Below are 26121 nucleotides of genomic sequence, written 5' to 3'. Positions count from 1 at the left end.
ATCAACCTGTGTTGTTTGTTAGATGTCGTGTCAAGGACACGGGTCCTATCAAAGTCAAATTTATGGCCAGATTGCAGGCAATGGCATGTTATGGCTGACTGGGTCACCTTTCCAAGCCTACTTACTCTATCATGTTCATCTAACCATTGTTTTAAATTTCTTCCAGTTTCACCAATGTAGAATTGGTCACAGTCTTTAGGGCCCTGTCACACCTTGACGTTTTAGCCAGCGTATGGCAAGGTGTCAAAATGTATGTAAAATGCTGGCGTACGCTGAACTATTGATGTTTTTTTCCAGTTTTGGACGTATTCATAACGAGTTGGACGTATGCATAATGTATTAGTAACGTACACAGTACGTTTCGATAACATATAGATAACTTGTATCAACGAATGCTTAGCGTGTTGTCGGCGTTCACAACCTATGCCCAACGATAGTCTAACTTATGCATAGCACGGCAGCGTATCGCCGACGATTACGTGGCGTAGGCTATTACTAGGCTGCGGCTCGACGATTCAAATCATAACCGCACTAGACATCGAAGTGTCAAGCCGCTGTCACACCTTGACGTATGAAAAATTTGCCGAATACGTTGGCACACGTCGAATACGTTATGGGTAAGTTTTGTATACGTTAAGAGCACACTGGCATACGTTGTAGTACGTCGATAAATTTTCAGCATGTTGAAAATTTTTCGACGTATGCCAGCGTATGATGCACACGTTCCGCATACGCTGGCCATAAGTTGTAGGCACGTTACGCGATCGTTGACACACGTTACTTGTAAGTTACTCATAAGTCGAAACGCGTTGAGGTAATGGTTAGCGTCAGTGTTCCAGACTCCCTGTTTTTTATTTTTGTTTTATTTTTTTGGTTTTCTTTTTCCTTCTGCTTGATGGTGATGTTGACACTTCGATTTCTAGTGCGTTTATGATTAAAATCGTTGAGCGGCAGCCTATTAATTATATTATATTATAACCGCACTAGAAATCGAAGTGTCAACATCATCGTCATTCCGAAGGAAAAAGAAAACCAAAAAAATAAAACCATGGAGTCTGGAACACTGACGCTAACCATTACTTCGACGTGTTTCGACTTACAAGTAACATGTGTCAACGATCGCGTAACGTGCCTACAACACGTTACTCATAGGTTAGAAATAAGTTTCGGGTCTGCTAAACATTACCTTGACGTGTTTCGACTTATGAGTAACTTACAAGTAACGTGTGTCGACGTGTGTCAACGATCGCGCAACGTGCCTACAACTTATGGCCAGCGTATGCGGAAAGTGTGAGTCATACGCTGGCATACGTCAAAAAATGTCAAGCATGGAAAATTTGTCTAACAGCTCGGCGTACTATGACGTATGCCAGTGTACTACGATGTATGCCAGCGTGCTCTTAACGTATACAAAACTTACCCATACGTATTCGACGTTTTTATACGTCGGCATATACTGGCTAAATCGTCAAGGTGTGACAGGGCCTTTACATGATGAATGGTAAACTACTCTAGATTTATCACCAGTTGGTATTGGGTCCTTTAGTTTTGAAATGACGTGACAGATGGTGCGTAGAGGTTTGTAGACTACGCCAATCCATGAGCCACGTACTATCCTGCCAATCCTTTCAGAAAGACCTGGGTAGTATGGCAGTACACAGTGCCCAAGTGTCTGGCTCCTTCTGTTCTGTCCGTTTTGGTTCTTTCAAGGTGGGGAGTATCCCCTTGCTGAACCCATTTTTGAGCAGGACTCCTCTAACTAATCTTATTTCTTTGCCTCAGCTTTGGATGATGACGCCATCCATGTCCGAGCTGCTAAGGTTCGTGCTTCACTGCGTTTGTGGGAGATTGGGTTACAGGAGTTAAAATCCAGTAATCTGCTGGTGTGCGTTGGTTTCCTGTAAACCAAAGTCTTTCGGGAGCCGTCAGGCTTACGGTGAACCTCCACATCCAAAAAGGCAAATTTGTTTTGTTTTTTCAATTTTGACTGTGAAGTTAATGCTGGGGAATACCCAGGCACGCTGTCCCAGTCGGTGGTCTACAATGTTTGTGTGCACAATGACGAAGTGTCATCCACATATCTGTTCCAGTCACGTGGGAGCCAATTCTCATGAGATTGAAATAACCTTTGTTTGAGTTCCTCCATCACCAAATTAGCCACAACAGCAGAGACCGGTGAACCCATAGTTGTGCCAAATATTTGTCGGTTGTGTGCACCATCATAGATGAAGGTCGTGCTGTTCAGATATATCTCCCACGAGCTCGCAGTGTCTTCAACCCGTTAGTTTTCCGTTTTGACAAGCCATTTTCCAATCGTTTGAATGCTTCAACCGGTCGAGTGTGACACTCACCTCTAGATCGACTGGGATGTTGGTGAAAAGGGAAACCACATCAAAAGATACCATTGTCTCGTCATCTTGGATTCTAACCTGACCTATCCTTTGGACAAATTAAACTCTATTCTTAACCGTTTTATCAGTCTTTCCTACCAGTCTGCCAATGATGCGTGCTAGAAAGCCCGACAATCGTTAAGATGGTCCCTTGACGAAGGACACGTCACAAAAAAAATCCATGTCACAAAAGGGAAGGGTCTCGGAGGGACATTGTCTATGTGGATCTTGGGAAGACCATACAGTCTGGGTGCTGAACCATTGCTGCAGTAAAGCCAATTGTCGTCCTGATTGCCCAGCCTGCTTGCTCGTTTTAGCATGGACAATCGTGTGTTTAAAGACCGTTGTTGCTTTCGAGTTGGGTCATCAGGTAATTTTTGATAAGTTTTTCCATCCTTTCGTAGTGATATGATTTAACCATGGTAAGATTCCTTCTCCATTACTGCCACTGCCCTGCTCTTGTCTGCTGGTGCAAAGATCAAATCGGTCCCGTTTCTCAGACTCTTCATCCCCTTCAGCTGTGGTACTGAGAGGTTAGGTATAGGTTTTACTCATGTGTATAAAGGCTCCGATGGTCTGAGCCACACGGTTCATGATCGTGGTTTTCTCCGCTGGTAGATTGGTAATTGTAGTGTCGTGATAGAGATGCTTAGCAGGCAGACACGAGCGGGGGAACAGTCGAGCCGGGCTGTGTTGCACAAGAGCGAGCGCGGGCGTACTTTGCCCGCAGCTCTCCTTTATTACGTACTCAGTACACTCACAAGCCGGGCGACTACGGCATCACTACTATGCCTCAGGCGGCGCGCACTCCTTATATTCCTGGCAGACACGATGCTCACGACGACCACTCCCCCCATCATCATGCCCCGCCCCGTAGGCCCGCAGGCTATACCACACTCCTCCCTCCTAAAACTATGATTATTAAATGATCACCATCATAATAAGCATAAACAGCACGAAGTACTACGGTATAACAGTAAACAAGGTACAAAAAAGAAAACGGCGAAGTATAAAAGCACATCACATCATACAACGTGTGAAGCGAGCTACTGGAGAAGCACAGCAGCACTACACAGTGGAAACGCCCCCAGGCGGCTCATGATTACATGGCCCTTGGCGAGGTCGCGGCGACCTCCCGAGCAAACCTCCCCCGGCACCATCAAACGCCTCCGGCCCATAAGGCGGCACCTCTTCCCCAGCCAGACCTGAAACATAAACCTTCCGAGGCCGGACCCCCGCTGCCTGGAACCCGCGGCGCCACCGCCAGACCCGACTGACCTTGGTGGGGGTCGTCGTGAGCATCGTGTCTGCCAGGAATATAAGGAGTGCGCGCCGCGCCGAGTGTGGTATAGCCTGCGGGCCTACGGGGCGGGGCATGATGATGGGGGGAGTGGTCGTCGTGAGCATCGTGTCTGCAGTAGGTCTTGACCCGGGACGGAAGGACCGCTTCGCACACCGCCATCTATGACTGTAACGATGGGCGATGACTCTCGGCCCACACACCGTAGACGTCCTCGAGTGCTCAGACCGCCGTCCGAGTGATTGCATTGCAACGCTCACCCACGACCCGCGCTGCAGACCGTGCGCGTGGCCGTGCGTGCCTGGCACATCGCGCTGACCTCCGGACCATCTGCTGCGCACCGACCATCGAGACCCCGGACATTCTTCAGAGCTTGCGCGACGTCCAACGCCGCGTTCGAGCCGAACCCCGTGTCCTCATTCTTTAGCCGTGGCTTTGCAGAAATCATTCCCCCGATTTGTCGTGCCTCAATAAAACGAACACTGAGCGCGGCCGTGCCGGCGAGCCTCCTGGCTCCGGAGCCTGTGCGCGCGCGAGCGAACCTGCGACACGCTCTTCGCGATGCGTACTCCTCCGGAACCTCGAACCGCGCAAGGTGCGCTGAGTTACTCGCTGCCACTCTGAACCCAGCCACCACCCTGCACACGCCGATCCGAAGATCCTCGTCAGCCAACTGTAGTGTCGTGATAGAGATGCTTAGCAGGCAGACACGAGCGGGGGAACAGTCGAGCCGGGCTGTGTTGCAAAAGCGCGAGCGCGGGCGTACTTTGCCCGCAGCTCTCCTTTATTACGTACTCAGTACACTCACAAGCCGGGCGACTACGGCATCACTACTACGCCTCAGGCGGCGCGCACTCCTTATATTCCTGGCAGACACGATGCTCACGACGACCACTCCCCCCATCATCATGCCCCGCCCCGTAGGCCCGCAGGCTATACCACACTAATGGCAGACCCCACACTCGCCACAATCTGGGTCACAGGTATGAATTCAGGGGTTATGCTGACGCACGGCATCTCAAAATGTTATGGATGGATTTAGACGACATTTGGTGGACAGGTTGGATGTGTGACAAAGACCAATTGATTCGATTTTGGTGAACATACGCCTCTGTATATACGAGATTTTTTTTTAAAAAAAAAAAGTGATTCTTTACCATTGAGAGATAGATGGGGTCAAAAACGATATATAGTGACGGATTATGACAAAACTCAGTGGATGAGTTGGGTAAGAGACCAGAACAAGCTGATTAGATTTTGCTTGAGGTCCGGATGCAGATCCAGCCTTCCAGTGGGATGCAAAATGTGAACTGTTCAGCTTGGTGGAGGTATGTGCCCTACCTCGTGGTGTGCGAGTGCATGCGTCCCTGTCCATATACAGTATTTTTGCTTTAAAATGGTTTTCTCTGCAACCACTTGTCCAATCGATGCAAAACTTTAAACATGGGGGACTCCCCATGGAGAATATTTTATTGCTAACACTGATGTCATGGGTCACATGGTATGGCAGCCATATTGGATCAAAGGGAAAAAATTGGACATCATTTTCTCCAAAACCACTTAACAAAAATGATTGAAACTTGGCATACGTCGTCAGCTCCCCAAGGGGCGGCGTCGTCGTCGTCATGAAGTTCGTCCTGTAGATCTTCCCATCTGCACTATGGATGGTACTTGGTTAATTTGATTGTTGGTGCAGCATCTAATGCTCATGTTTGGATGATGGTCAGTGCAAGTGAAGTGGAAACGCTCATCCCACCAAACCTTGTCTCAACCTTGTTGGGAAGCTTCAACAGATTGAGCATCTACAACATGCCAGGGAAGTTAACTCGGTTGAATTGATGATTTCAGGTAATCAACCGAGTTTACAATTTCCTGTCACATGGTAGAACACCATCTTTCATTTATTTGTTGAAGATTAAAGTCAGGGGAATGGCTATCCCCTGAGCAACCTCCTTAATTACTCTTGGGTGAATTCTATCTGGATCAGGAGATTTACTGGTTGTCAGGTTCTCCAATTTCCTCCTGACTATCTCCACAGATATTGCAATAGTGCTCAATGGCTCTCCACTATGATGAGGAACCGTTGTAATCTGAGATGTATCCTCAATGGTGAACACTCATTCAAATGTCATGCTGAGGGTGTCGGCCTTCTCCTGATCAGAGATGTGGCAATTGTATTTTCCTTCTTTATCAGATTTCCAACTCTGATTCTCGTCTTGGTCCTGTTACTTACATACCAGCAGAATTTCTTGGGATTCTCCTTCACATTCCTCACTACCTTCTCCTCAAACTCCTTGCAGAGGTTCCTTGTGGTAGCGTAAAGGTCATTCCTCAACTACCTGTACCATGATAGATCTCAAATCATTTCCTGATTTGAGAAAATTCTTCCATGCTCGGTGTTTCTGCCAAGACTGAGCCAAAGCTCTTTGTCATGCAGATGCTCTTGTGCCTGCCCTGTTTAGGTGCGTACATTGGTATGCAGTCCCGGACTCCCCCTTTCAGTACTTTTCTAAAATCTAGCCAAGCCTCCTCACTGTCCAGATTTCTTAGTCTGTCATTCCACATTTGCTCATTCATCTTGTCCTAACTTCCCCTCTCATTGTTAAAGCGACTGCGTGATGTACTTGTTGAAACAACAGCAGGAACATTCAGTTCCAATGCAAAGCAACTTTGATCACTTAGTCCCATTGGTGGCAGGTAATCAACCGAGTTAACGATTTCAGGTTTGTTGGTGATGACAAGGTCCAACACATTAAGATTAAGCTGTTGACCATTTCAATACCTTGTAGATTCTGTAACATGTTTGTGCATAAATGTATCTTGCAGTGCATCTAAAAACTTGTGTGCTGGGTGTTCTGGTTGAGTAATCGTATGCCAACTTTGCCAGTCAATTTCTGGAGAGTTCAAATCTACTATGAGGATGTGTATGTCACCTTTTAAACTCTCACTATGAAGTAACTCATAGAGCAACTCCGAATTCCTTATGCCATTTGACAGGCTCCGGTATAGGCAGCCTATGAGTATGCTCCTATCTGTCTCAAACATGATCTTACACCAAACATCTTCTTGGTAGTCTGAAGTGACTTGCATACCCACTGCATGGAGTTTGGCTTTGGTGTAGATTGCAACTCATCTTATATTCTGTGCTGTGTCAGGGTTAGGTCAGGTATGGGAGCATGTGCCAGAGCAGCACATCGCTGCGTCTGCTTTCCGCCAGTACTCCAGGGTCCTCCGTCTGGCCATCCCCCAGGCAGATGCCTGGCCCATCCCCATCTCCTTGAGATGCCGATCAACTTGCTGCAACCACGAGGCATGTGGTCGACCCATTGGCCTCCTCCACTCATGAGACTCCCTCGCTGAGAGAATCTGGTGAGCAGGATCAGCGTCAGGAAAACGAGCTACATGTCCATACAGCCGCAGCTGATGCTCACGGACTATCCAGGTTACAAATCTCATTTGAGTCTCTCTCAGCAACCGCTCGTTTGACACAAAGTCCGACCAGCGATAGCCAAGGATTATCCAAAGAGACGTGGCACCAAAGGAATTGAGTCTCCATCTCAGATCCCTAGTCGGAGTCGAAGTCGGACATCCAAAGAGCAAGACTGGAAGCACCAAAGACCTGAAGACTCGGAATTTCGTCCTCTCGCACAGGTACCAACAGAGCCACACCTCATGACTCCCCAGGCCCGACCCAGACGTCTCTTGACCTCTGGCTCACAGACAGCAGAGACATGAATATCACTGCCAAGGCAAGGGAATCTCTCTGTGACCTCAACATCCTCACCACAAACAGGTACAGACAAGATAGCATCATCCAAGATGTCATTGAAAGCCTGGATCTTAGTTTTGACCCGGAAACCCGTAATCCCAGTGGCTCCCACTCCTCATTCAGCACCTTGAGGGCCCCCAAAGGATATTCAGTCTCGGCAAAGATGACTGCATCATCTGTGAAATCATGGTCAGAGATCTTGACACTCCCAAACTATGTACCGCAGCTTGATCTCTCCTACATCCTCCCCAGATTCCAGTCCATAGAAGTGCTGAAAAGTGTGGGGTCAGTACACACCCATGGTGAACTCCAGTAACAACTGGAAATAAATCAGAGATGGTATCACCACATCTCACAGCACTCTCTGTACCAGAGTATAGTTCAGACATCAGATTGATCCATTTTGGTGGCACCCTACAAAGACCAAGAATCCTCCAGAGGGCATCCTGATTCACTGAATCAAACACTTTGCAGAGATCAACATAGGCTGCAAGCAGCTGGCATAATTCTGCTAAAACTCTCGTCTGCGTTTGGTGAGGATCCGAAGGGCAAGGATACGGTCAATTGTTGACCTCTTTGGTGTAAAGCCTGACTGCTCTGGGCGCTGGTGCTCAAGCAGATGGTGGTGAACCCTGGCAAGAATTATCTGAGCAAAGACCTTGCCCAGCATTGAGAGCAGCTGTGCTGTCTTTCCCTGGTGCTGTGTCCAAGTTTGATGACATATCACATCTGTCGATCGCTATTGATGCAGGTAACAATCGAAACGCACTTGCTTTTGGTGCATCTTCTGTTATTAAAATGTCAGGATCATATTTCCCTCCAAGTTGTTTCAGTTCAATCCTGGTGTTGGCTTCGTGGTTATGGTGGCTGCTTGGGATCCTATGGTCCTGTGTTCAAGCCCCTGTTGGCTGCTGAATTAATACACCAGGGGGTTGATTCAGCCTGTCGTCCTTCCGAAGTCGGCGAAATGAGTACCAGTGTGTACTGGAAGAGGGGCACTGCATCAGCGACCCTCACGCTTCCAAGAAATGATAGCTACCCCAGCAGCGAAGCTGCCATACGCAAGAAGAAGAAATTTCAGTTCATGCAATTTATTTGGTAACGAATCCACATTGGTATACAACACCCTCAACTTGTCTTTCCTTCTAATGTCCTGAATATTTACCCTTCACTGCTACCGAGTCATTGTGGACTGGAGTCTTTCCCCGGTGCTTGGTGACTAGAACCATTTTCCAATACCTCAACGCTGGGTACACTCCCTGACGCTTGTGTGCATGACACACTGCTAGGTGCTCTCGGGTTATTACTACCTTCTGTTGCTTGTGGACATGGACGAACCGCCTCCTCAGTTGCTGCTGAGTTACTGTCTGTTCTCGCTGGTGCTTCAAGTTTCCTGGCATGTTCACCCCTCCCTTTCCTGTCACTTTCTTGCTGACCATGAGGTGTCTTCTTCACTTGGATTCTTCCCTGATATATAATCAGATTTTCTTCTCCATTTCTCTTCCTTCTTTGGATTTCATCCCTAAGCTTTTTCCTCTCATTCCACTGACTGTCTTCGGTCTGGAGCCACCATATGTCTCTGCTCACTTCTCCATTCCTCCAAGGTTCTTTGCAGAGAATAGAATGTCTCTTTTTTTTTTTTCTGCCATTAGTGAGCTGAACCAACAAATCACATGGCTTTACCAATCTGTTCTGGTTTTTCCACCAAGCCTCAATACTTTGTCGACTGACACACACGTTATTCCAATTCCATCCACGATGATCTCCATCACAGACTTTTGATCCTCCAGTTGTCTGTCACGAGTTGTTGAAGCTTTAGACTCCACAACATTATACAGCACTGTATTGTTCTTACGTCTCACGGTTGACAACTTCCTCCATCGGCAGGATGCTGACCACAGCCAGCTGCGTTCTGGTGTCTTGAGCTTGAAACTGACTGTGACTGTACCTGTTCTCTCATGGCAATCTTTGAAGCTAGTTTACTTGGGTGATCATCTGTCAATGTCACTGCATCAGCAAAACTTTTTGTTTCCTTCTCTTCTCCCCAGTTTCTATCATGCCCTTGCCGGTTTCCTGAAATTCCTGAAGCTTCTTTCCAACCTGCTATGTTGCTATTCAACCTCGTGAGATACTTCATCACTTATAGAGTTGGCATCGCCATCATCCCTTCTCAGTGCTGCTTTCACGACTTGGATAGCCACTTTCTCACAGGCATGGCAGAACCAATGTGCATGGTTTGACTCGATGCCAGACACATTATACATATCCAATGTCGTGTCTTGACACTCCACACAGGACCATCGTTCGCATGCTTCAGACTCTATCATATACTTTCTCCTTTGTCTGTGGCAAATTTAGCACTGAAACGTATCCTCTTGATGACTCTTTGAACTTTTAGCCTGTGCCTTATGGTTTAGCCTGACTGAGTTTCCTGCGGATATTCTTCGCATTGTCAGGATAATACATGGAGTGAGTGTTGTGTTTTCGAGACATCAATCGAAACAACAGCCGACGGCACGTTATATTTAATGGGCGTCGCCATTTTTGATGGCTTTTACAGAGACGTTTCCAACGGTCTGACCTTAAGCCCTCTCGGCGTATGAACAGCGAACATTAAATGTGAATGCCCAGCTCGTCACTGAACCATCTTTCTATAATCACTTCAGTTATCTTGATGTAAAGACCGATCATGTAAAGACAGTCAAGCTCACTTAAATTGATTCCTGCCAATCTGAAAGGCCGGGGCGCAAAATCGCAAACGTCACAACCGCCATGACCAGTATGCAAATCTCACGAGAACGGCAACAATCACGAGCAAATCTGTTATCGAGAGATAGTGATGACTTCATTGGAGAATTGGTATTCCAGCCATAATTGGTTGAATTGAAATTCTTATCTGAAAAATCTGAAACTTCATACATCTCATCTATGACCTGATGTGAGTGAAGAATTAAGTTTATGACATTCATAACCCATACCAATAAACTATGTGACATAATCAGGTGCCTGGATGATGTGGGTATGTGGACAATCGTAGCAGTGGGCCATAATAGTAGCATGTTCAGTTAACGATGGTATTTTTGTTCCGCATGAACTATGATTGTTTCACCACATCTCGCAGCACTCCCAGTACTCGAATGTAGTTCAGACTACGAGTGCCATTATAGTTTGTCATGTATTTACTGACCTGGATTTATGTTGCGCCTGGGCTTCAGCATTGTGACACAACTATGTGAAGCATGTTTTCATGGTCGAGCTGGAGCACTGCATCTCAGGATTTAGTGTTAGGGTGGTGGACTTGGCTAACTGAGCTGTTTTTGTGGCAACATCACGTCGAGGAAGCTTGTCTCTACAGGTGATTGTTTCATGTGCAGGTATTCCAAAATTCAAGAATTTGAAGTTGATAGTTCCTAACCTCAATGCCACCTCTTTTTACTACAGCACGATAATAAAAACCACCCATCCAGTTGGCTTTGCAACCATATTTTTTTAATTGTACATATTTTTATATTGTTACAATGCCAAGATTGAAAAAGAATACTGCTTGCATCGGCCGAAATGTTGAGGGGGCACAATAGTATATAACACTGGCTCGAAGTCCACTTCAAGATGGTCTTCAAGCTAACATGTAAAGCCTCAGTCTTAGACATTTACTTATTTCGTGATGACATCGTCAGTAAGACGTTCCACAAGCCTATCATGATTAATGTTCACTTCCTGGCACTGCAGGGGTTTGAGTATGGAGATTTAACAGAGCTGTGCAACTGCCTGCGAGACCTGGCCACGGATGGGACAAAGTCTCGTGCCAAAGCAGAACGTCGGCGTCAGCGTTCTATATTCCGCGACGTGCTTAAGGGTGTGGAGGTGAGGACTGAGGACCGATGAGATGCATTTTTGGCACCTTGTGCTGCTTTGCTTTTTTATTGAGTAAGAGTTCTTTCTGTTTATTTGCCTGGGGCGTTTTTCAGCAGCAGATTTAAAGAAAGATGAAGTAGTGTTAAAAATGAGAAATTTGTGAAGCAAATGGGGTGCAGTGGATGAATGATTTTTTTTTTTTGTTCGGGTGATCGCACTCCCTTTCTGTCCTTGAACTGATTGTTCAACTGCCCACCGCAGGAAGGTGAAGCACCATCAGAGACTGTGCGGTTTGGTTCTGAATGCATATCTGTGGACAGTTGGGTGAGGAGGAGGACTTACCACGCCTTTAGGGAGGCACTTGGTTCTGGGGTCTGCAGGCATTTGCAGGTATTACCCCGTGATATTAAAATCACTTCCTTTTACCGATGTCCCTCCTGCCCAACGTGTTGTTTATTACCTCTGCCAACGAAGGTGAAGGAGGTTATGTTTTCACCCATTTCTGTCTGTTTGTGTTTGTTTGTTTATTACTTGCAAAATCGAATACTTATCAAGTACTCGACGACCCATGAACCCGTTGGGTTCCCGTTCTGACAGCGGTTGAAAAAAAAGATAAAAAAAAAGAAAGAAAAATAGATGGCACCAGCGAACTATACCAGCTGAGGTTGTTTGCATTGATCAAATACTCCCGAAGAGTACTTGACTGAATCGGCAATTGATTTTTTTAATAATTTTATCGTTGCCCGATTTGAACGAAACTTTATACTGCACACTGCAGGCGGAATGGTAAGGTGGCCCTCAATCTTTTTGCACTATCGTGTACCATTTTCGCTGTATTTCGGGAACATGCATACCTATGTACGTACGTACATACATACAAGATGAGAGCTTTAGTAATATACTAAACGACCCGTGAAACCGTTGGGTTCCCATTGTGACAGCGGTTGATTAAAAAAAACAAGATGTCTCCAGCGAACTATACCGCTGAGGTTGTTAAGGTGGTATTTTTGAAATCCTCAATTTTCATCCGATTGACTTGAAATTTGAAGAGGATATATATTTCAGGTCACTGAATTCAACAAGCCAATTACTTTTGAGATCAACATGGACCAAAAGGTCAACATCGGCCCAAGGTGAACAACGGAGGTGGTATTTCTAAAATCCTCAATTTTCATTCGATTCACTTGAAATTTGAAGAGGATTTGCACATCAGGTCATTGAATTCAACCACCAATTATTTTAAGGTCAACATCGGCTAAAAGGTCAACATAGGCCGAATCAATTTTTTTTAATATAATTTTTAAAGTAATTCTTCACCATTGAGAGATCGGGATCAAAAACGATATAGTACTGTATAGCATGATATTTCAAAAAAGTATTGGGCCTGATATGTTCTCGTGGATCAGGCATTACATGGCGGAGGTATGCACTCTACCGAGTGCCCTTCTTTTTTTTTTTATTTGTTTTTTTTCATTCGGTTTTTCTGAGCGACACAAATCATTTATTGATTCATCATTTTGGTCTGCTTAAAAATGACCACTGATTTGAAAATAATTTCGCTATTTGACTTGCTTCCTTGTATAACAATTAATTTGGTTTTTCACCATTTTAAATGACTAGTCTATTTGTAGCTATTTTGGCAGCAAACCTTTTTCCATTTTAAATTAGGTTGTTGGGGGAACACAGCTAAACAGTTTACGGCCAGATCTGGATGCGGACTTGAACCAAAATGTAATCGGCTTGTTCTTGTCACCGAACCAACTCATCCACTTCATCCGAATCTGTCCACAACTTTTTGAAATATCATGCGATACCGTAAATAGTTTTTGTCCCAATCTCTCAATGGTGTCGTCGCTTAAAAAAATTTAGTTCTATGTCCGGATCGTCACCAAAATCTAATCATTTTGTCCTTGTCACACACCCAACCTGTCCAAATTTTGTCCGAATCCATCTACAACTTTTTGAGATATCCTGCTCACAGACAAATAAACAGACAGAGAGAAGGTCGTTTTGCAAATGTCAAAAGAGATCAACATATCAAAAACAAAGACCCACTCGCACTCCTTTTGACATATGCACGTGCTACATGCCTGGGAACCTCATGTATATGCATTTCTGTCTGCGCTGTCGCTGATGATTCGCCAATAAGTGATGAAACCGGTCCGGCAGCTGAGGGGGGGTGTAGCATTGGGATTCTCTTGTATTTACTATTGTACACCGCCCCACCCTATTCCATCTCCAGGTGCTGCACAATGTCATTGCCAGGTGCCTAAGGCCTACGTGATGACTCCCGCTGGAAAGGCATACTCAGTTTTCATTCCGTTTGTTTTCTTGTTTGTTTGTTTGTTTGTTTGTCTGGGTGATATCTCAGCCATCCCTTGAGCTCGGAAACTGAAATTTGGGCACAATAGTGAACAAGTGCTTTGGAAAAAACTGTATTTTTATTTTTTAATTTGATCAATAACTTAATTATTTTATCAATTTATTCATTATTTATCTTGCCAAAACGTAGTTTTTGCAAGATATGTTAGTCAACTTGTATGTTTTTTTTTTTTGTTTTTTTTGTCTGTAATCTTCTTCTTCTTCTTTCGGCTACTCCCGTTTGGGGTCGCCACAGCGGATCATCCATATGATCCGCATAGTGATTTGGAACATGTTTTACGCCAGATGCCCTTCCTGACGCAACCTTGGTCGCCTCTTACGACACAGGGATATGGTACACCTATTTTAACCGGGGTATACACCGGCCCAGTATACTGGTACTCATTTCGCTGACCTCGGAAGGATGACAGGCTGAGTCAACCCCCTGGTGTATTAATTCAGTTGCCCAACGGGGCTTGAACTCAGGACGTTTTGGATCCCAAGCCGCTGCCCTAACCACTGCGCCAACACCAGGCATATTTTGTTTGTCTGTAATCACGTATAAAAAATTCTGCAGAGCACGGTTATCATTGGAAATTTTTGTAACTTCGCATATCAGAGGCCTATAGAGGTCCCTTTCAGCGCACAAAATTTTGAAGGTCAAGGTCAAAGGTCAAGGTCACTTTGTCGCAAATCAGGGGAGTCGACGAAACCCTTATTTTTTGAGTAATTTTGATCGGATCGTCTTCAAACTTCATGGGAATATAGTTCATGGTCTGGCGCTCAGCTGATTAATTTTTGGTGGCGATTGGCCTTGACCTTCATATGTTTTTTTTGTTTTTTGTTTTGTCTGTAATCACGTATAAATCACTCTGCAGAGCACAGTTATCATTGGAAATTTTTGTAACTTCGCATATCAGAGGCCTATAGAGGTCCCTTTCAGCGCATAAAATTTTGAAGGTCAAGGTCAAAGGTCAAGGTCACTTTGTCGCAAATCAGGGGAATCGACGAAACCCTTATATTTTGAGTAATTTTAATTCAATCGTCTCCAAACTTTATGGGAATGTAGTATATGGTCTGGCGCTCAGCTGATTAGTTTTTGGTGGCGATTGGCCTTGACCTTCATGGTTAGCACCTGAGGTCAAACATATTTGACCCCAAGGTCAAATTTTCAAGTTTTAGGAACCATATCGTGTCGCACCTCAAATTGAACACCTCGATGAGTGCTTTCTAGATATGTCAAGCTTGAGACATTATGACGTCATTTGGTGACGTTATGAGGCAAACACATATTTTTCATGGTTACTCTGTAGAACGATTCTCATCGGAATCTCTCGTAGGCAGATATTCCTCAAGGAGTCGCTCCTGGTGGATAGCAGCTCTGTTCACCTCAGTGTGACCTTAAAGAAGTCACACGTGGTCACCTTTTGGCAAGATACGGGTCACCCTGCGGGTGACATTGGTTTTATTTATTCGTTTTCTTTCTCATCTGGGCAATATCTCAGGCATCTTTTGAGTTAGGAAGCTGATATTTGGACATTACTGAACAAGTGATTTAGCTATAATTATGAAAGGTATTTGATTTATTGATTAATCAATGAATATATTAATTCGTTAATTTTTGGATTAATTGCTTAACTTTCAAAAAGTTACAGATTCAGATGAAACAGTGGTGGTTTAGGTATGCTATTCGCCAATTGATTAAGAATTCATTAAGGTCCAGTTTGGCACTACTTGTCACATGTGCATGGGGGTCTGTCGAGGACATTTGGGACAATACCATCAAGGGAGAGGTGATCGAACCAAAGGTTTTTTTTTCATGGTGATGTGGATGGTTCTGTTGAGACCATGCTTAGACTGACTGACTCATACGAAGTTGGGTTGGACTTGCTGCACTTTGACACTGGGAATGTTGCTGAATGGGGTCGAGCAGATTTGACAGAGCCAATGTTTGAACCACTTGCAGGACATGTAGAGGAGAAGAGTTGCAGCAACAGTAACTTAAAGTTGGTTGAGCGGGAGACTTATCTTGAATTCGACCAGAGTGAGTCAAGTACAGGCTTGGAAGGGAAATGGGTCTGCATTTGCATCTTGGGCACCCACCGAGAACAAGGTGCCAACACCCTCTGCAATGTTGAAGGCACTTTCTCCTTTTACAGCAACTCTGTTCTCAGCTGGAAGTTCTGCATATTGCTCTACAAGCTTTTGCACGGGGGGCACCACAATGTTCCACATGATTCCTCACTTCCAGTTGCTCGGCTGGGGGAGTTTCGTCACGTGCGAAATCATCGTCACGACTATTGTGGTTGACTTTTGGCCATCTCCATCATGTTGAATATTGTTGCGGGCCGGGGGTCGGGTCAGAAGACCACTAGTGGGGGAAGCTATCTTGGCTCCCACCAGACTCCCCGGAATTGTAGGCCATCGCACACGGATAATTCCGTGACGTGGCGGGTCGCTTAACCGACCGTGGATGCCAATAACTCGACCACGTGACTTCGGGTCCTCCGTCTAGTTAATCCGGTTACTAAAAATAACCACGTGATTTAATTACCAGGGATCACACCCTCGATACGCCTTGTCCGAACCGGATCACTTTACTGGATCGGATGCAGCCGAGCGACACTGCCAAGGACGTACCGGCTAAAAGGAACGGATTGTTGGGAATAAAGTCCCGGCTAAGCTAGGATTCAGACCAAGCTGGAGCAATGAAGGAAAAGACAAAAACGAGCTGGGAACATTCCTAATCATAATTTATTAACAATGGGCGAGGAAAGGTATGTGGTATGATCAAGAGATTTATTGGGGTGTGTTGTGCAGAGATAGGGGAGAGAGGAGTGGTGCAGCAATAAACAAGCAACTTATAAAAGTGGATACAGAGCAGACCTAACCCAAAAATAATAACAATCTTCTGCAGGCTTACTTATATAGACAGGTGCCAGGACACACACCCGCACACACAGACACAGAAAACCCGATGAAGAGGGATTTAAGCAAGACAGGAGAGGAGTTGAGGCTACGGTCTCTCGGTACCTTTGTATAATTGATACGCAGTCCCCGAACGCGCCAACAATATGTTTGGAGGGATTCTCCGTGGCACGGTATCCCCCTGACAGCTGGCGGATCGTCTCCTGCTTCGGGCAGCTCACGTCGAGACCGTGGGCGTGAAGGAGGGGCTTGAGTTGGGAGGGTGGAGTCAGAGTCGTGTGGGCGGAGAAGAGGAGGAGGAGCCCACTGATGACGACAGAAGGTGGAGTCGAGGTCCAGCTTGAGCGGAAGGCGAGGTAAGGCAGCAGAGAGAGAGAAGGATCCGCTCGGACCCTTATAGGCCCCGCGGCGCGGGGTGGGGGGCCACCCCCAAACTCGGTGTCGTCACCCGAATCGGGCGCTCTGATTGGCCCCGACTCCCTGTGCAGCCCGGCCACAATGGCCGGAAGCAGCAACATTCCACTTCTGGCAAGGTGACCCCACGCCACAAAGATGTCTCGCTCCGACCACACGATATGATACGAATCACCCACACCGAACTACGTGCCATGAATCGCCTTGCACGAACCCCCGGGCCATGCCCTGACGACCGGCCGAGAGTGGAGTCGGTCCCACACTCCTGCTCGGGCGCCCCGACCAGCGCTGGCCAACGTGCCCGGTCCGTGTGCGCCACGTGGCCAGAGCTGTACAACATGCCTCCGCCCGATCGCAGCTTCGCTGGCCGTAGAGGCGAGAAGGTAAGATGTTATGGCAAACCCATGCACAGACAGTAAGATGTGTCCATTTGTGCCCGGCTCTGTATGATAAAGTGTCGCAAGCGGCACACGGGTCTGCCTTTGAGAGCACGTTCCGTACAACATCTTCCGTTCCGATCCGCCATTACTCGCGTGGCCAGTGCTCTCCCGATTCTGCTATCGTGTGCATGGGGCGAAACCCGATTGATATAATTAGTCCAGAAATGGGTTGAAAGGAACGCGCCGCTTGTGCCTTGCACACTCGCATCCCACGCAACGTGGCGTGGGGTTGCCTTTATATTATCGGCCTCAGTACGTGTTCCGTGCAGCGTGGGTATCGTGTTAAGTGTGCTTTCTGTCCATTGGGTGGAAATTACCTTGTGCATTTGGCAGGCTGTGATTTCTCCAGAGGGGTGTCCAGCGTAATGCCTGCTTGGCCTTCGCTGAGGACCCATCTCACAGCGAAGGGCACACGTGGCTCAGATTTACCTCGGGAATAATCAGAAAAGAAGAGTAGGAATGAAGTTAGAAATAAAATGAAGAAGGAATGATGTAAGCAAACCCAGCTATGAGATCTTCGCAACGCACGCCCTTGTTGTCTCGCAAGACAAAAGGGAAGGGACTATCTCCATGTATAATAATGGAATAACTGTCTTGGGACCACTATCTGTTGGATCCATGCGCTTCTGACAACTGCAACAATATAAAGAAAGGTGACTGCCACATTGGGTGGCCGGCTTTTACATCTGGCTTGGCAGTGATGGACACGGAGCTTGGCGCTGTGGGAGAGAGTGGCATTGTCACCGTCTTTCGGCTGATAGTGGAGCTGTTCGCCTGTATGGACGGTGAGCTTAGCTGTTTTGAAGCAGGTTCTGCATCTTTGGATCTTCAGCATGCTATTTCCATGACACAGGCCGGATGGTGTCATCTGGCACCTCTCACCCAGGTTATACCAGATCCGAGTCTTGGTGTCCCATCCCATGGAGGTACAACTGTGGTGTGATGGAGAGCAGGTGCTGCACACGAGGTCATCTGCACTGGTTGAGCATGTGAGTCAAGTAATGGTGATTCCAGGAGAGGAGGAGACAGAACTTGAACCAGAACCAGAACCACAGCCTTTGTTGATTCCAGAACCCCGCATTACAGAAGGACCCGATGAAAAAGATCTGCTGATAGAGAACTTACGCCAGGAGATCAGAACGTTGAGTTTTGGACTGCAGTCATCCAAGAGCAAAGCCTGGAAAGTTGTGAAAGAATGCAAACAGAAAGAAAAGGAACAGGGAATTTGAGCAGAGAAGCTTGAGCAAAAGCTGCATGAGGCCAAAACACATCTCAACTCACTCCAACTCTCATCGCAAGCAGCTGAGCAGATGAGCGTAACAGCCCAAGGTCAGGTGATTGTGTTCGTGTTCACCATGGTGGCTGTTTGGCTTTTGTCTATCGTGGATGGAGGAATGTCCGTGCGTGCCTGGGAGTTATCCTCATGCTGGTTTTGGGTCGGCCGGTCATGGCCTTTTTCCGCCCTCGGCCTGGTGCACTCAGGACATACAGTTTTGGCTGGGTCCACTGGGCTGTGGCAATGTCTGCCTGCATTTTATCCATGGCCACAGTTTTTCCTGGAGGAGGATGTAGGCATCAACTGAGAGAGGATGTGAGAACTCTAGGATTATCAGATCCTGAAGGGGGATACAGACTTTTGAGGATGGACCAGAGAACTCTGGGTCTGCCGGACCCTGGAGGAGGATGTCGGCATCAAACGGGTCAGGATGATAGAACTCTAGGATTACCAGATCCGGGAGGAGGATGCAGGCTTCTGAGAATGGATGAAAAAACTCTAGACGTACTAGATCGAGGAGGAGGATGTAGGCATCGACTGAGAGTGGATGAGAGAGCAATGGGTTTACCAAACCCTGGAGGGGGATGCAGGTTTCTGGGAAGAAATGAGAGAAATTTGGGCCTTCCGGACCCTGGAGGAGGATGTAGGTTACTGCAAGTGGATGAGAGAAATTTGGGTCTGCCGAACCCCGGAGGAGGATGCAGGCTTCTGGGAGTGGATGAGAGAAATTTGGGTCGACCAGATCCTGGAGGGGGGGGTGCAGGCATTGATCCTGCTGTCTCTCACAAGAATGTTTGTAGACACTTCTTGTGGCTGATCTAATTCTTTGACGCCTGATTGAGGGTGTGCTTGAAGTTTACAAGTGCACCCAGTCATTAACCAGGGTGCTCTTCAATATTTTCGAATAATAGGCAAATTTAAATAAATAGATTAATTAATGAAAGAATTTGGAATCCAGTGAGGAATGAAAGCAACAAATCCACAGGGGTGGATTAGAAGGGTGCGAATAAATTAAAAAGGGGTGGATGATACTCTTGGACCCGACCAATCTGTGACGACTTGCACTTAGGATAAGGTGCCTTTATGCTTACTGTCCCAAGGGTTCAGTTTTGATAGAAATTGTGACATGGTTAATTAGGATGAGAGTGAGCGAGAGTGACTCAATGGTCGGTAAAGGGATTGGTTTGGAAACCAGAATTGTCTTGTGTTGATGTTTGTAATGTGTAACAAATTGGGTTGTTTTTGGAGAATTACTGCGAATGAAAACATGCAAGCAGGCCATGGCAGTATAGAAACACGATCACCATTTTGCATTGCATTGTTTGAGAATTGAATGACATTGGGGGAAGAAATGAGATGTTGGATTGTGTAGGTGGGGAAGATATGTGGGACCACAGGAATGGATCAAGCTCTGGAGGAGTGGTGACTGCGGCTCTCCTTGAGTTAATTTGTCCCTGGCAGCTGGTGGTGTCTGGAAATGAAGACCCGTCGGATGGGGAGGTCTGGTTGGACGACCAGCGGTAGAGACCCCATGAGGCCGTGAGAACCTGGATGTAATGAGACCGCCCCCGACGGGGCGTACAGCAAAAGAGCTGTTTGGCTGTCAGGGATCGATTAGTTGAAACGGTGGGGGGGGGGGGGGGAAGAAGTTGTAAGTCAGGCGACTTGTTTCTGGACTGTGGGTTCCACAACCGGAAGAGCCCCCACCATTTTTGTTGTACGATACCTCCCCGCTGCCTAGTTGAGGGTCACACACGTGTAATAAATAACATTTAAGCCATGATCTTGCAGGGTTGAAATGAATGATTGATTATTGGGGTTTATGTACATGAGTGGTACAGGTTAGTGACATGGATTAAGTGAACCTTTCCTCACACAGAGAGACTGGGCTCATGGAAATTTGGATTAGGTAAATTGGAATGGCTCCTCAAGTAACGTGGGGTATCGTGGCATCCACTGAGGAATGCATTCTTTAGAAGGGGGTTTTACTACGTTAAAATAACATTTTGGTTAAGGTTTTGTCCGTTACAGTAGGTTTTTGTGTGTGCTTGCTGACATTTTCTTCCCGCCCCAAGAGTTGGGAGCGAGGAACCAAGAGTTTGTCATAAATATTTGAATTGTTGTGTTTAAGGGGTGTAAAACATTAACGAAAATAGGTAAGTTGGCTACGGCTCACTTCACACAGCCCTTCCTAATTTATTTAATAGGATAATTAGGTGTGAGTCAGTAAGTGGGAAGGCCGAAATGGTGACAGTGGTAAGGCCGAACCTGCATTGAAGCTTGCAGGAGCTACGGTTCTGAGGGGTGGGGGAGCAGGCTGTATTATGGTTGTGGGAGTAGATGGAGGAATTTAATCGGGGATTTTAGCATGGAGTGGAGTTGTTTGGTCCATGGACGTGTAGGAGGCATCTCGATGTGATTAAGTAGTGAAACTGTGAGCTTAAGTGTTGCATGTCACCACACGGGGAGTGGTGTGGTGTTAATTAGCTAGGGAGTAAGAATAAGTTCCCCAGTATGTAATCGCCTCGCCCCTCTGTGATTGTTTTTTTTTTTCCCTATGTTTTTATATTTCAAGATCAGCAATTACGGTGGGGAAACGCATCCCTAAAACAACTACAAGCAAACGTGCCGAGCAGGCAGAAGCCCCACCTCCAAGGGTGACGGTGGGCGAAATCATGCCCCTGACGCTGAGGGTCGATGGGCGTGTTGTCAGAGGCTTGCCAGGTGTGCTGAGCGGGCGGAGGCCCCTCCTTCCCAGGTTTTGGGCCTGCAAGCCACGCCCTGGAGGACGAAACGGTGGTTTCGGCGACGTCAGTCAGTCAGTCAGAAGCGGGAGTTCAGGGTGAGTGCACGCACGAGGAGGATGGCACAATCTTTGTTTTCGTGTTGAGGTGATTTGGCTCGCATAGTGAAGCAAGATGCTGGGCTTTGGCTCTTGGTTGGGTCGGTGAGGACGATGATGCACAAAGCAGCTGCACTGTGTCTCTGAGGGGTGGGAGAGAGAAAGATGGGGATAGGAGAAAGAGGGGGACAGCAGAGAGAGAGAGAGAGACAGAGACAGAGACGGACACAGAGAGAGAATGAATGAGGGTGGAAGAGAGAGAGAGGGAGATAGAGATAGATTAACGCCAAGTTCCCCAGTATGTGATTTCCCCCTGTGACTTTTCCTCTGGTTTTTTTGTATTACAAACCAGCAATGGACTATGACAACCGAGCTGCATGACCGAGTAGGAAGAAGCCCACCTCCACGGGTGACGTCAGGCGAAGTCACACCCCTGAGGCTGATGATTGATGGGCATGACGTCAGTCGCGAGGCAGGCATGCCGAACAGGCGAGAATATCCGCCTTCCCAGGCTTGGTGCGAGCAAGCCATGCCCCGGGAGGGAACAGTTGTTCGGGGTGACGTCACACAGTTCAGGGAATGAATGCACGAGTGTGGAGTGACGGACGCTTGCGGTCGAGAGAGAACATAGCTCGGAGATGGCCTGTAAGAATAATGCTTCATGGCTGGCTTTCCTTTGATGCATGAAGACGGCACGATTCTCGTATTCGTGCTGAGGCGATTTTGGCTCGCGTCCTGAACAAGACGCTGGTCATCGACTCTTGGTTGGTCCTGTGGGACAGACCTCAGAACCTCGTGTATGTCACCGAAGGGGACGGCGCCATTCTGCAAAGAGCGTATCTGCAGGCGCGATAGATGAAGAAGCTGGACGACGGTCGGTGAGGCTTGGTATTGAATACCGCTCACGAATTGCCTGACGAATGTTCCCGCTGTGAGAGAGTGGCTTGGCGACATTTTGCGCGCTTCTACACGTGCATATCGAAGCACTTTGATTCCATGTTTCATAAAGACCATCTCTGGACCAAGCTTAGTGCCAGAATAATGGAAGGATTTTCTTTGATTTCGGACCAATACTTGTCTATTTAAGTCTGTGTTGAGGCGCCTCAATTTTAGATTTTAGGATTAATTTATCTCACGTATTATTATATTCTGATTATTATTCCTTGTAAATATTTGTCTATTTTCATTAAATCCATTTATTTTACGTTGCTGTGTCCGTGTATTTGGCGTGGTGTTCGAGTATAATCCCCCCCCCCCCCCCGTGCATCCATCTGTGCCTCCGTCATTGCGCCTCACCCCTCCTGCACGCGTTATAATCTCTGAGGATCAATGTGTCCACCTCATATTAAGGAAGAACCGCTCGGCTATCCGAGCTGGTGGTGTTAACCACCCGTCACCACAAATTGGGTCGGGGGTGGGGGATTAAAGTAATCGCCAGCACCGTGACAATATAATGATAATTTTTTGCAGATTTGATTTTCCAAAGCTCACGTAAAATTCTTCTGTCAATGAAACTCAGATCCGGGTCATCAAAAATGTTTATTTTTGAACCTGTGGAAGGAAATGTCTGCTTCTGATTTATCTCTCACCATGGTGTTTTATATTTGCTGCAGTTCCTTTGTTGAAATTTTAATTTGGGGGAAATTGATCTTTTTTTTTTCTTTTCTTTTTTTGATAGATTCATCAAAGTGAGCTGTAACTCGTTTGATGCATGCACTTGAGAGGTAACATGCTGTGCTTTAGGACTTGGCTGACCACTTGACACCTCTCATGTAAAAATAGACTCCTGAGCTATGCTTAGCTGATGCTTCATCCAGGCATGAGAATTTAGCATGGATTTCACGTTTTCTGAATGCTAGTCATTGCCGATCCGAATGGTAATACGATTTTGTATATTTATTCCGCATTTTATTTCTGAAACTTCAGTTCAGCTACATGAAACACGAGTGTTACGAAAACTTAACTAATGACACTGCCAAATCCGTTGTAAGTGTTCGACCCTCCTTTGTGCGGCAATCGTAAGATGCAATTACAATTCACACATTTTGGCACAACGTGGGCGATGATGTCGGTGATGATGCGAGTTGGTGCCAGTATGATGTGACACCTTTGGTTGTGGTTATGTCACTTCCCAATACATGCTGCGTTTGACCTTTCAGAATTCTATTTGATTACCAGTGTCACAGCTATCAAAATGATACTTCACTTGTGTCAGTCACCAGCTGTTTGTAAGAGACGAAGTACAGAATCTGTGTATCAACAATCTCTTCAAGAAACTGAAAAATAAGAATAGAGGCCAAAAAACAGATGAATGCAACCTATTACAAATTCCTATCTAACTGATGTGTTTATTTAAGTCAGTTCCACAATAAAAATTAAATTCCAGCAAATGAAAACAAAATGTTCCTGTCAAATGAGGCCTTAGTTAATATGATTGAGGGGATGTGACATCCCCATCTCACATACCCCATCTGTTGTAATCATATAAATATTGATCACATGCATCAGACTCTTGATAGAGCGTTGGTAATACATACCAAAATAGTTTGTTATGCTGGGTGGTTTGCCGTTGCCTTCCCAGCAGCCAATCAGAGTAGTCTTTTTACAGCCATTTTTCCCTGTTGAGCAGGGGTTAGCTTTTTGCGGGCTCCGTGCAATCATGGTTCCCTTCTTGAGGCAATGTTTTATGGCCGGATTCCCTTCCTGACGCCAACCCTCGTCGCCTCTTTCGACACACAGGGATATGGTACACCTATTCTAACCCGGGCATACACCGGGACCAGTACACCTGGTACTCATTTTGCCGACCTCGGAAGGATGACAGGCTGTGTCACCCCCCTGGTGTTGGGCTCGAACTCAGGACCCTAGGATCCCAAGCCAGCCACCGTAACCACTAAGCCAACACCATGCTCACCAGTCAATCAGAGTAAGATTTTGTAATTTGTTCATGGTGCCGGTGAAACTCACCTACTCTTAACAAAAGCTACCGATAGATTTTTGTCCTCCAACGGCCAGTACAAGCAGACGAGTTATCCAGCTTGATGTTCCCTGATGGGTGGCGCAGACATTGATGCCTCATCCTGTATGTGAAACACAGGTTCAGCGGTGGGTCAAGCTTCAAACTCACGGCACGACAGCGCTGAAGCCTCTCAGCTCTTCTGCCAGCCATCATCTGTATTATAATCTGGGAGTTGATATTCCCTTGTTTGTCACTTCTCTATTTGTTGTGTTAGATTACCTCTTTTACCCTATTTTCCACTTTTTTTACAAACTGAAACGCACTCCTATACATTCGCTTTTGAATTTGTTTTTTTCCACAACTGCTTGAACAATTGACATGAAAACTTTCAACATCAGAACGCCTACTCATGGACATTAAAAAGAAACCAATGTCACCCGCAGGGTGACCCGTATCTTGCCAAAAGGTGACCACATGTGACTTCTTTAAGGTCACACTGAGGTGAACAGAGCTGCTATCCACCAGGAGCGACTCCTTGAGGAATTTCTGCCTACGAGAGATTCCGATGAGAATCGTTCTACAGAGTAACCATGAAAAATATGCATTTGCCTCATAACGTCACCAAATGACGTCACCAAATGATGTCATAATGTCTCAAGCTTGACATATCTAGAAAGCACTCAACAAGGTGTTCAATTTGAGGTGCGACACGATATGGTTCCTAAAACTTGAAAATTTGACCTTGGGGTCAAATATGTTTGACCTTCGGCGCTAACCATGAAGGTCAAGGCCAATCGCCACCAAAAATTAATCAGCTGAGCGCCAGACCATGAACTATATTCCCATGAAGTTTGAAGACGATCCGATCAAAATTACTCAAAAAATAAGGGTTTCGTCGACTCCCCTGATTTGCGACAGTGACCTTGACCTTTGACCTTTGCCTTCAAAATTTTATGCGCTGAAAGGGACCTCTATAGGCCTCTGATATGCGAAGTTACAAAAATTTCCAATGATAACTGTGCTCTGCAGAATTTTTTTATACGTGATTACAGACAAACAAACAAAAAAAAAACATACAAGCTGATTAACATATCTTGCAAAAACTTCGTTTTGGCAAGATAAAAATTAAATAAAAACAGCTACGTCATGGTTGGATGGAAAATGTAGCTGGCATTCCAAAAAATCTTTCTGGCGGCATGGTTGCAGGGTGCATCACGTAGCAGAAACAGAGCCTCGATCACACTTTTCTGAGGCCAAATAAATTCCAATTCGGGTCAGAAACAGGTGCCAGCTTAAAAGCTCGACCAAAGACATGATCATTAGGTCACACTTTCAGGGTCTGTATTTTGACTGGATATAAAGATCCAAGCAAACATTTTTCCCTTTATCCTCCACAAGTGCATGGTGTCTTACTGACAAAGGGGTGAAATAAATTGAGGACCAATGGTCCTGTAAGCTCACCTCCTTGGTTGCCAAAAAGTAGAGTGACAGATCGATCAGGGTAAAAATAGGAGCTTGATTTATAATACACAATTTAGGTCATGTAGTATTTACATGATGTTCGCAGTAGTGCAACTCCCTGCTGTT

At 46.2% G+C, this 26121-nt stretch overlaps 1 protein-coding gene across 11 annotated transcripts in view; it reads left to right on the top strand.

Annotated features, from left to right (window-relative positions):
- Positions 1 to 26121, top strand: part of LOC147032594 (interferon-related developmental regulator 1-like) — a 101766-nt gene that overhangs the window by 67932 nt on the left and 7713 nt on the right. For 10 of the 11 annotated variants that reach the window (XR_015055237.1, XM_085870340.1, XM_085870338.1 and 7 more), the window contains 2 exons: positions 11189 to 11323; positions 11576 to 11704. Coding sequence is in view for 10 of the 11 variants with exons in the window: in XM_085870340.1 (XP_085726466.1) it covers positions 11189 to 11323; positions 11576 to 11704 (264 nt within the window). In the remaining variant the exon portion in view is untranslated. Of the gene's footprint in view, positions 1 to 11188; positions 11324 to 11575; positions 11705 to 21308; positions 21708 to 26121 lie in introns of those variants that run through there. The other variant, XM_085870346.1, reaches the window with a different exon arrangement.

Source organism: Eptatretus burgeri, chromosome 2 (assembly GCF_056783735.1).
Source record: "Eptatretus burgeri isolate ZD-2024b chromosome 2, Ebu_testis_v1, whole genome shotgun sequence".
In the NCBI taxonomy this organism is placed as follows: domain Eukaryota; kingdom Metazoa; phylum Chordata; class Myxini; order Myxiniformes; family Myxinidae; genus Eptatretus; species Eptatretus burgeri.
Note: the sequence above shows the minus strand (reverse complement) of the source record. Positions and strands in the feature narration are given on the sequence as shown.